The sequence below is a fragment of the Eublepharis macularius genome, chromosome 2 (assembly GCF_028583425.1).
Source record: "Eublepharis macularius isolate TG4126 chromosome 2, MPM_Emac_v1.0, whole genome shotgun sequence".
NCBI classification, from domain to species: Eukaryota; Metazoa; Chordata; class Lepidosauria; order Squamata; family Eublepharidae; genus Eublepharis; species Eublepharis macularius.
Genome location: NC_072791.1, coordinates 192513773 through 192525888, shown reverse-complemented (window position 1 = coordinate 192525888; position 12116 = coordinate 192513773). Strand labels below are relative to the sequence as shown.

General features: G+C 39.6%; 1 protein-coding gene across 1 annotated transcript in view; it reads left to right on the top strand.

Annotated features, from left to right (window-relative positions):
- The window catches only part of DPP4 (dipeptidyl peptidase 4), a 68959-nt gene extending 57304 nt beyond the window's left edge, over positions 1-11655 (top strand). Inside the window, exons 23-26 of the mRNA XM_054970609.1 lie at positions 1221-1285; positions 8329-8401; positions 8644-8717; positions 9591-11655. Of these exons, the coding sequence (XP_054826584.1) occupies positions 1221-1285; positions 8329-8401; positions 8644-8717; positions 9591-9689 (311 nt within the window). The 3' untranslated portion in view covers positions 9690-11655. The remainder of the gene's footprint in view (positions 1-1220; positions 1286-8328; positions 8402-8643; positions 8718-9590) is intronic.
- The last annotated feature ends 461 nt before the right edge of the window (positions 11656-12116 follow it).

Genomic DNA, 12116 nt, shown 5'->3' with positions numbered 1-12116 from the left:
TCAAGCAGGAACCACCTAGACAATGGGGGTAGACATAGGGGAAGCCAAGGGGATTGTAGGATTTATTACTATAAAATTACATCAAGGGCACTCTAAATGAAAGTGAACGATATGCTGGGAAAATACCATCACGAGATCTGTATACTAAGTTGAATTTGAAATGCCCTTAAAGGAATAGCCATTAGAGATGGGCACAAACCAAAAAAACCCCTAAACCACATGATTTGTGGTTCATAGCATTCCACGGAACCTCGAACCACGAACTTCCGACCTTTTCCCAGTTCGTGGTTTGTTGTTCCGTGGCATTTCAACCGCCCTGCACCAACTGCTGAAGCCAGTGCTGGGCATTTGAAACAGACAGCCCCTTTCTTCTGCTGCCTGGGCAGTAGGAGAATGGGGCTATCAGTTTCACAGACCCCGCACCGGTTCAGCCATGGGGTCTGTGAAACTGACAGCCCCTTTCTCCTGCACAGGGGCTGTCAGTTTCACAGACCCTGTGCTGGGTTTAGCCGATGGGCTGAAAGTGGCGTGAGGTCTGTGAAACTCCGAACCCAGCCATGCAATGGCTGGAAAAAATTGTTGGTTCCGTAAACATGCGTTCCCATGGAACGCGTGTTTCGGTGCAAATGAACCAGCCATTCCATACGGAATTTTGTTCCGTGGTTTGTTTCGTACCCATCTCTAATAGCCATATCTCAGTGGATTCTTTGGATTCCTTTGTTAGTATCATTTTAATTCAGCCACTAGCACAGACATCAGTCAATAGACAATGAAGTTACCTCCTTTCTTTCTGAGACAACAGTACTAATGTAACATTGGGGTGGATCAATCAGATTTTCCACTAATGTAAAGCAGAAGAGAGGATCTACCTTGATCATAAAAGTACTGTGCTGGAGATCTTGGGCCTGCATGGATAAAAGGCATATGTAATGGGGGCTGGAGAAAGCAGCAGAATTACCAATAGGTTGGAGCCAACCCTTTGGCAGAAGATATTTGGGAATGATCCCTATTATTGCTTAACATTGCTGTTGCCATGGGTGACTGTATATTGATTACTAATAAACAAACGAAGTTACCTAGAATACTTATTACTAGAAAAGTATTGTTTGTCCTAGTATAGGCATTCTTTACATTTCTCTGACCTGTCTTAGTCATGTTGGGACTATATTTAAAAGGAGAATGTTTTAACAGTGTTGATTCTTACTTGTTTAATTTCATAGATTCTATATACACTGAACGCTACATGTGTCTTCCTACAAAAGATGACAATCTGTATTATTATGAGGTAAGATAGTACCTTCAGCACATAATTTTATAGATGCAAAGCTACACTGTGCATTTTTGAAGACTTTGTAATGTACAGTTTTTATAGAAAATGCACACTTTTTTACTGTTGGGTGAATGTTAATATATTCCAGATGGTTTCTAAATGAATTACTCATATACTTGTTCCTGATTCAAAAATGCTATAATAGTTATGTTCCTGCATCTTTTTAGTTTGGATTACACATGTACGTTTTTGGATATGGTATAAGCATTTATTGCAAAACTCTGGTAAACTGTGTTTCAGATACCACATTTCGTTTTATTGATGAATTCAAATGTTCCAGGCATTTTGCAGTGCAAACGTTGAACTAGACTAGAGTATGAATCCATGTAGCGTAACATTGTCTAACAGGAGGTTCTGAACAGGCCTTTGCAACGAACCAAGCTTTTTGCAAGGTTCAGTTCACACACACAAGATTATTATTATTTGAAATATAATATATATATATATATATATATAATTTTTTATCATTTGTTTTATCATTTTTATACTACTCTGTTTTAGTGACTAGCTGTCGTGGTGGCTGAAAGGCAGGATAGAAATAAATATGCTTCTTTTTGCTAAGCTTATCCTCCCGGCAGCCACCTGTCGCTTAGGGTTTTTCATCCACATGGCTTCCTCATCCCCTAGCCTTTTCAGGATTTGCAGGTGGCTGCTGAGGTAAAGGAAATATAGGAAAGACTTTCCTCAGACAGCACCCATGACTGACGTAGCATAAAATTCAGCAACCCGTGTGTTATTTGTTGTTTGTACGTTGTACTACGTTTACCATTTGTATTTGTTCCTCCTTTGCTGATAGCTGGGCAGTTCATATCCAGATGTATGTTTCTTTTTATGCAGTCTAAATATGTGGAGCCTGTAAAATCTGTAAAGTGTGTGTGGGGGGTGGGGGGGCGTTAATCCCTTTGAAAATTTCTCAGTGAAATGGGTGTGTGAAAAAGCATTTTTAAAAGTTCAGAGCATTTTCCTGGTATGAAGGGTAGCAAATGGATGCAGAGAAGACAAATGAATATATTAACAACTGAATTTTTAAAAACCGGGGCAGAAGCAAGCATTAGATGAAAGCACATATAAGAAAATTCTGACGGCTAGCTTTGTAAAAAAAGAAGTTTCTTTGGAGGAGGTTGATTTGGAAAACAGAAATCTTGTGGTTAGGTTGCTTAATTCTTTTCTTTCCTGCTATTTTTACATGGTAACCGCCTCTCCCATATATACCATTGCAAGCATGCATCAGGAATCCTGTGTAGGAAAAAGCAGCTCGGAAAGAGTAATTAAAGCTGAAAACTGGAAAGGGGCTGGGCGGGTGGGGTTCCACTACATCCCATTGTTCCTGCACATCAAATCAGTCCTTCTTGAAATGACTTTTCCTATAACAAATAATTTATTTTGAATTTTATTTTCCTTCTCATGAGGGGAAAAAACACTTTCTCGAAAAAAATCCTAGACATAAGAAAATGAGGGTGGGTTTTTTTTTTCATTTTATTTTAGCCTTTTGCCTGTTTTTCGTTTGTTGTTGTTGCTGTCCACTGCCTCAGAAATCTGAACAGTTGTTAGTTCTCTTCTCTGAAATGACCACTTGGAGTTTCTTAATTCCCAGTTCTTCATCACAGGTTTTGAATTTTTTTCAGGGGGGGGGGGCTATTAAGATCAGTGAGTCACTTATGCAAATGAATGCCTCTTAACTTGCTACAGATTGAAATGTTAGTGCTCTGGGTGCAGAAAGTCACTCTGCAACTTCACGGCACAGATGGCACCAGAGGACTATGGAATCCTTTCATGCCAGGAGTCGAATATTCTTGGCATAGCATCCATTGCTGGCAGTGTCCACGTTGAAACTGCCAGTACCAAAGAGCGAAAGGTTTCCAATGTGTTACTCAGAGGATTAAATTGGAGAGGTTTCAGGCTAGGAGGAGGAGGAGGGAGTAGCGCTACGGATTAGACTGTTGCAGTGCATAGATTCCTCTAAAGGTGGAAAAGTGAACACTTTTGTTCAATTCATGTTGTAACTGTCACAGGGAAAATGTCCCTCCTCTGCTTGTCTCACAGAATAAAAAATGAATTTTGGAGGGATTCCCCCCCCCCCTTTCTCTGTCTCCAGTGTGTGGAGGATCTTGAAATCGCAGTTCCTTGCTTCCATGCCTCCTCCGTCCCAGCATCGTCTTCTTAGGACTACACTTTCTCTCCTCAAGAGCTGAAAGGCAACATTTCTCTTTTTTTTACACAGAAGTGTGTAAAAAAAGTTCAACAAAGGCCATCTTGCTGTTTCAATGCAAGTTGTCAGTTTTATCCAGGGCTTTTTTTCTGGGAAAGGAGGTGGTGGAACTCCGGACTGCACAATGATGTCACTTTGAGTCAGCTGGAACAAGGGGGGAGGTTTTTAAAGTTTAAATCGCCCTTGGTGAAAATAGTCACATGGCTGGTGGCCCCGCCCCCTGATCTCCAGACAGGGGGGAGTTTAGACTGCCCCCCCCCCGCCAGCAATCTAAACTCCCCTCTGTCTGGAGATCAGGGGGCGGGGCCACCAGCCATGTGACCATTTTCAAGAGGTGCCGGGACTACATTCCACTGTGTTCCCGCTGGAAAAAAAGCCCTGGTTTTATCATTAGTCAGTATCCTGAACTTAGGAAGAAAGGAAGAACTCGTTGAGACAGCCCTACCTGGGAGGATTTGGGGGGGGGGGGGCGAGGAGCATATAGTTCAGTAATGCCAACGTATTCCAGATGGAAATAGGAGCTGGTTTTGCTGCAGCTGGGTGAACTCCTGACTCAGAGTTGGGGTACAATGCTCAAGTTTGTAGGACTCCCATGTAATAAGATTAGGTTGCAAATGTGATTATTTCCAAAGCTGAAAAGCTTTGGAGCCCAGCTGAAACCAAGGAGGTGTACAGCAAAGTGGTAGTCCAAGCTAGCACATCTATTTATCAAACATGCATGATAAACACAGAATAAAATTAAAATGCTTTGCATGCATCTGTTCAGAATAAGAATCAAAATACAGGCATCCCAAGCAGAATAAAACAAGTAAAATAACATCCCAGTTTTGTATGCATTTTTAAGCCAAGGAAAGAAGCCGCAGAATTGGAATGACAGTTACGTATTTTGCCCCTGCATAATCCCCCACACCACACCTTTTTTACCTTTAATCCCCCACCACCACCACCACCACACCTGTTGGCTCAAACCTCCTGGGATATTCTTTTAATATCAAAGGGAACTGAGCATTTCTGTATTATGCAGGCACTGATGAAAAAATATGGCACCAGTCTTTCATAGGTGTTTGCCTCATTTCTGTGTGTGAACATGACACCATTATACTGTTTGAAATCAGTCTTGGAAGTGACAAACTGCTGGGTTTGTCCTAGGTCAGGACAGGTGGTAAGTTCCGTTATGTTCATCCAAATAATACTGTTATAGCAGTACCGTCCTTCTTATATAAATGATTAAGCATGCAGAAGCTTGTGTGTTTTTTTCTGAAGGAAAAGCTTGGTTTTCACGTCTCTCAAATGAGTTTTCTGCTATTAAGTTCCGTTTCCCTGCTGCAGATTAAGATAATTTGGATTTTGCATGGACCCAGTGCTGGAACATGTTGTTCAGAATTGTTGCTCCACTTTTAGATCAGTCCGTGTGGCTAGGGTCTCTTGTGTGTCAAGAGATTTCATGTGCAGGGAGCTGTCCACTGCTAACTGGAAGACTATAACCTGTGTGCCCTTGACATGTGTGTATAGAATTCTGCATGCCACAGGGAGATCATTTCTAACACACCTGTGTGCACTTGACCCTTAATCTAAAGTGATGAGACTCACTGCATGTCCCCTAGTAATACTTTGAAGCACGATTCTCCCAGGCAGGTGAATCCCTTAGTGAGGGCACATGAAGACTGGCAGTTGAATATATAACAGATTCCGTTGGGTTTGATATCAGAAAGATCTGGTGAAAGATCTGTCTGTGATTATATACTTGTAATGGCCCACTTACTCTTGCAAGTTGCAAGTTGTCACTTAGTATGGTAGTCATTAAGTGAAAAAACTTGAGTGAACCAGCCCTAAATGACAGCCTTTTTATAGAGTTAATCTTTCAAGAACATTGGCTTGACTTTGAAATTCATAAATTCAGTTGAAACTTTGAAGATTTTTTGTTGAGGTTATGACTGTCGTTTGTGGCCTGATCCATGGTGCATCTTTTACATGTGTATATAGAATTCTGCATGCCGCAGGAAGATCATTTCTAAACCTCAGCCCTCTTCCACATCATTGTTAACAGCTTTTTAAAAAAGACATTGAAAATGTTACTTGTACAGCAGAGATAGCTTGGGAATAATAATTAAATGGCATACCATTTGTGTGCATGAGAGAGAGGAATGAATAGACAACTGAGAACTTCCCTGTATGTTTTTTCTGGATGGCAGACCAGAAAGGAAAGGAAACCCATCACACACTTTGCTAACCTAGAAAGACCATGAATGATACTGGACTGCCACAATACGAGAGGTAAAAAGACTGAGCCGAAGGCTTGAGGAGAAGGGAGGGGAGGGGAGTGGCAGATACAGCGAGTCATGGGGCCGCCAGGATCATGAACCAGGGAGGACTGTTAAACTTGTGAAAGAGGTTGTTTTGCATCTCTCTCTGAATTTTGATATGCTGTTGGCAAGAAAATGAAGCAGTCATAGATTTGGCAATCTTCTGCTAGCAGATTTGAAATGTTCAGTCCTCAAGAACTGCTGCATCATTAGGTTATGCAAAACAGGGTACAATTTTGTAAATATGCCATCTTGTACTGATATGACATTTGTTCTACTATCCAAAAAATATGCCGAAGGGAGAGAGACCTTCAGATTCCAGCCAAACATTAACTTGTTTGTTGAATGCTGATAAAATGTTGACTGCTGTGTGATCTTTTTAACAAAGCCTTGTTCTCCTTGCAGTGGCCTTAGAGCAAAAGATTAACAGAGGGCAGCAGAGGATTTCTGCAGTTGGACTCTTGGAAACTATTTAGTCATGCTCGGGGATTTATTTGCCTGAAAATGATCCCAGTGGCCTATATCAATGTGCACTGTTTGAAAGCCCTGGCTGGAAATGGGGGGGGGGGCTCAGCTCTTCTCTTGTTAGGGTGAACTACCTTTGATCCAGTTTACCTTGTAAGCTAAGCACTATGAACAAAACTCAGCAAGTTTTACTTATTAACTAAGGTATGTGGACAGTCACTTCATTACTGTCTGTTTCCTAATTCTTGGGAGCTACTCATAGGAAACCAGTTGACTGCCAGAAACAGAAAAATGAGGTCAATCACACCAAGAAACTGAAGGCGTGTCCGCACATGGTTTTTGTCTGGGCCCAGATGCTCTGATTTAGTGCATGTGTTCCCTGCAAGCCACAAGGGCATTGTGCTGAATACGAAATTCATTCTCAAATGTCAATATCGGTAACCAACAAACCACAGGACCTAGAAGAATGCAGTGCGAAGTCTTTGTGCGAGGTAGTTTTTCCTTTTTGCATAGATCCTCATTACGGCATGTGAGAATTTGCACCTCTGCTCCCACTGAACAGCTAATTGTAAACTATCACAGCACTTTGACAACATCAAACACTTGTTGAAGGAGAAAGTTTAGCAATGGAATCAGTTCCCAGCCTTCCCCAGATTTGAAGTTGGTGTTTTCAAGTGGACTTTGTTAACCCTCTGTTAAATGTTGCACATGCCCTTATACCATTAACAGGGACAGAACAACCAGCTGTGCATGTGCAATGCAGCATCTAGCCACACATGGCACATTGTGCATCGTTTTTCTTTCTTTCCAGTTAAGCTGAGGTTCCAAACATGGGCTGTCCTCACTGAATCAGCAATTAATGGAATAGGTGCTAAAAGATGACCTGTAACGTTTTTGTTTTTGACACCAGTCTATCCTATTACTTGTAGATAGGCTTCTTTCTGTGAAAATTCACATCTGTTTATCTAGTCTTTTGGATAGTTGATAGTTATCCAGCCATTCAGAAATAGAAAGCTGTACTTTGTTAGATGTTTTCCCCTACATGCAAACTTGAAATCTATAGGACAATTGAGTGCCCTGCCAACAAAACCAATGGGCTGTGGTTATTAGAGTGTGGTGTTTGAAAATGTGATCTAGCCATATGACTTGAGTTGCTTGGTGGGTAAAATGAAAACAGAATACAGTGGACATGTTTTGATGTGGGGCTTTCCTTGATGATGAGTTTCAGCTCATGCAGAATATTGTATCCATGTTCAGAAGCAAATGACCCATGCGCTACAATGTCTAGCTCCACCCTAAACTTGTATTTCAAATTAAATTTCAAGACACTTTGCGGAAGAAGGGTTCTAGCCTAGCCTTCTCACTGAAGTAATAATGTTCTTTATGCAAATCTTTAGGGGAGAGGAGGAAATATTTTAACAAGTCATTCATCACCTTCATTCTGAAGTGGTACTTTTTTGGAAAGTGTAAATGTGTTCTGTGCATCTTCAGAAAATAATATAAGGCATATTGATTTCAACTGGATTTTGATGGCCAAGTGTAGGATATGATGGGTGTGATTTTTAATAAATGCAACCAGCAGTTTTTTTGTATGCTCTGAACATATTCTTGTAAATTTAAGATGAGGTAGATATAAAATAAGCAAGGGGTTTTTTTATACTTAGTGAATAAACTGGCAATTCATCAAAGCATGTGATCAAGACATTTAATGACTTCCACGAAACATCTAAATTTATTTTGCAAAATTTTGGGCACACAAATTCTACTCATCCCTATAGAAATAGCCTCTGTGTGTGTGTGGGGGGGGGTGCTTTGTAAATTGAGAAACAATGTGTTGTACTGAAGGGGTTTTTTATGAACTATATCTGGAATTACCATCTCTCTCTCTCTCTCTCTCTCTCTCTCTCTCTCTCTCTCTCTCTCTCTCTCTTTCTTTCTTTCTTTCTTTCTTTCTTTCTTTCTTTCTTTCTTTCTTTCTTTCTTTCTTTCTTTCTTTCTTTCTTTCTACATATATATTTTAGAATTCCACTGTTATGGCCAGAGCTGAGAACTTTCGAGATGTTGAATATCTTCTGATCCATGGAACAGCGGATGGTAAGCTGGACATCATCAGTTAGCAGAAAATTGGAGTGTTGCTGCTAATAAAACTGAAGCACAAAATGCCATGGCAATTAAATGGCCTTGAGAACCATTCTGTTAGTCTCTAAATAGTTGCTGTTTCATAAGGAGGAACACAGAATTGAGGCTGAGCTCTTTCATTGATCTTTTTTTCTTCCTTTCTTACACATGGCACAGTGTATTTATTAGCGTCTATTATCTATGTTTTTAATTCCCAGACAATGTTCATTTTCAACAAGGAGCCCAGATCTCAAAAGCTCTGGTTGATGCAGAAGTGGACTTTCAAGCAATGGTAAGTCTTAGTCTTCATAACTAACAAAGTTATTAAGTCTTCCATGAACATTTTTTACCTAAGGAACAGACGTGATATAAGCAGGTAGTGTTTATGAAAAGTGCACATATGCACATCATTAATAAGGTAATGAGGGAATATAAAACAAGTAGAAGGGAGGCAGTAGTGGAAAAGAAAATTTTGGAGAGACTGTAATTTTGTTTAAAAAGATAAATTTTGTAGAGAAGAATGGAAATGAAATATATACTATTCTTTTCCTTTTTTAAGCTCCAAATGTCTTTCTCTCCTTTCTACGGGCCTTTATTGCTATTAATAAACAAACAAAAAAAGAAAAGTGCTCATATGCCAGTCAGCATCTGTTGTACCAGTGTGAAGCTACATAGCTGCTCCACTGGCTGGGTCTCTTTGATGGAGGTTTCACTAATGAACTTTAATGTTACATACATGCATATTTGTGCCATTGAGACTCAGTACAGTGTGGTGTTTGGAGTGTTGGCCTGTGCTTCAGATAGCAATTTTATTTTGTATTATCAGATACTTTACAGTTATAGTGCGTAGTGCTGTCAAGTCGCAAGCTACTTATGGTGACTCAGCAAGGTGTTTGCAAGGCAAGGAAGAAGAGGTGGTTTGCAAGTGCCTTCCTTTGCATTGTTGTCCTTGGTGGTTCCCCATCCTAGTACCAATCTTACTTAGCTTCCGAGATCTGATGAGATCAAGTTCTATCATGCCATCTTCCCTTCTAAAATTACATTACCTGCTTTAATGTGAAAGAATGGTTCAGGTTGGAAATTTTAACATGTATGGGGGAAAAAACTTTACTTAGACTATTCTATAATGTGCTTTTGATGATCTCATCTTCTCTTTCTTCTCTAGTGGTATACGGATAAAGATCACGGCATTGGAGGCCATGCCCACAGCCATATCTACACTCATATGAGCCATTTTATCAAACAGTGTTTTGCATTGTCATAATTCTCTAGAGAACAAATTGCATCTCAGGCCAAGATTTGTTTTATGTTGTTCTGAATAAGAGCACTTTCCTCCTTGATTATCTCACTTTTCATTGCACTGACAGTAATAGTGAGGTTCATGGACATGAATGAAGAAAATGGATTTTTTCCAGCATTTCACTGTACATAGTGATCCATTGATGAGCACAAAGCAAATATGACTACATCTCCAAAATACGTGCAAGTGTGGCTCTGTTTTCTTCTCAATTTCGAAGAGTGTGGGATGGCTTTCCACTTTGAATATCCTGTGAACAGCTCTGGACATGGATGCATCTAAGAGGCATTGCAGCATCTTTTTAAAATAGTCAGATGTTTCTCTTTTGAAGAATGGGGTTTACATGTTCCTTGTTCCAAATTAAGGGGGGAAATTACTTGAATCGCTGCTTGGTTTGTATGCACCACGGTGCAAATTAATGTAATAATAATCTCAACATATACAGTTCAGGGTTTTATATGGAAGATATTACAAGTGAAAATATCTGTCTAAATGTGAATAACATTCCTCTAGAAGTGTCCACTTGGGTTTGCAATCAATATAGGCAAGCAGGTCAACTAAGCAGATAACTTCTGCCTAAAACTGATGGCTGTCCCCAGAATCTCAGAAAGTAGAAGAGTTGCCTTAACGTATTTGGAAACTCACTTTAAAAATGGTCAAAATGGAAATTCAGAAATTGTTTTTCTGAAAAGAGGTGAAACTGATTTCGGGTTGCTAATGTTAGTAATGTCAAGATTAGTATTCTGTGGAAGTTAATACAAAAATTCATCTTCAGTACTCTTGAAGGTTTCTTTTAACACACCAACACTATGAAAAATTCTAGAAACTGTAGCTCATGACAATTTCAGAACATGGTCATCTTTTTGTAACAAATTTATAAGCTTCTCCAGGTCTGTAGCCAAATCATGGTTTCTTGCTTGTCTGCTTTTTCTTATCCAGTAAATGAAACCAGATCCTGAACTTGGTGATGGCCTGAAAACCAAAAATACATGCTTATTTTGGTACCAATAAGCAGAAAATGACTGAAACGTGATTTTAGGCATCATCACCAACCATTACTTTGAAAGGATCAAACCACTGTAGCAGAAATATGAGTGATTATACCTGCTTTGAAAATTTTAAAAATGTCTAATAATGGAGATTATTTTGCTTGTTTAGTAGAATTCGAGATACCACCAGATAACTGTTACTCCTTCCTAAGAATTCCACATCACTGGTGAATGCATGAGTCACATGTGTGGTGCTGACCATGTGGGTTTTCCCTACCCAGTTGTTTTCCCTCTTCTAGTAGCATGTACCTTTTGGGTAGGAAAGACCCTGAATATCAATTATTGTTTGATATTCTCTCTTGTCACACACAAGCAACATGGGATCATGCCACAGAGAAGTGAATCACAGGACAGTGAGTGAAGGAGGTTGCATCTGCTATAGAATAAGAGTGTGCATTTGAATCGTAGCACCATTAACTGCAGACCATTATCCTTTCCAGGCATCATCAAATATATGACTTCAATAGAAAGTCACTTTTAGTGTATATTTTGGGCCTGCACCTTGCTTTAGGTAATATTAAATCCTGTGGAGCATTCTGGTTACTTTTCCCCTGCATGTGCACATATGGAAGCGATAGCAGCAGAAAAAGTAAAATGCACTGTGCTTTGGCTGTTGTGAGCAATATCATTTACACAAATGGGCTCTAGCTTATGGCTTCAGTGTTCACCTGTGTGCTGATATCAGGATATACTGCCCACTCATGAAATTTTATGCTACGTAATAATCAATATGCTTAAGAACATGTTAAATGTTATTTTCTAAAAGAGTTTGTTTGCCCTTAAATATACAAGAGCCCTTGTAAAATGTTTGAGACAAGCTAATTGTCATACATGTATTAATGTCTTGAATATAATGTAATAAAAGTTATATTTGTGATAACAAAGGCTGTTTGTTGGTTAGGCAATTAAAAATTGGCCCCCATTTATTTGATAACATCCTCTAGGGGAATTGAAGGTTGTTGGAGCAATTTCATCTCTGTAATGAGTGGAAAATTGTCCCAGTTAAAACTTTAGCAGTATTTCATAATAGCATCAGGCCCTAGAAGGATAGCAAAGTTTGGCCCCACTGTACATTCAGCACATCAGCATCAAACCTACTTGCTACATGTGGCTGTTTCTCTGGCATGGTGAGATAAGGTGTGAATGCAAAACAAGCCAGAAAGGAAAGAGGGCTAGGAGAGAGAATTAAAACAAAGTATGGATACATGTCAGAAAACACCCATAAAGCAAGGAAATATCTTCATGCACATACCCCCCCCAATTTCAAAATTAATACCAAAATATGCAAGGAAACAAATTACACAGATATTCTATATTAATTCTCCCCATCACCAACTTGCAGCTA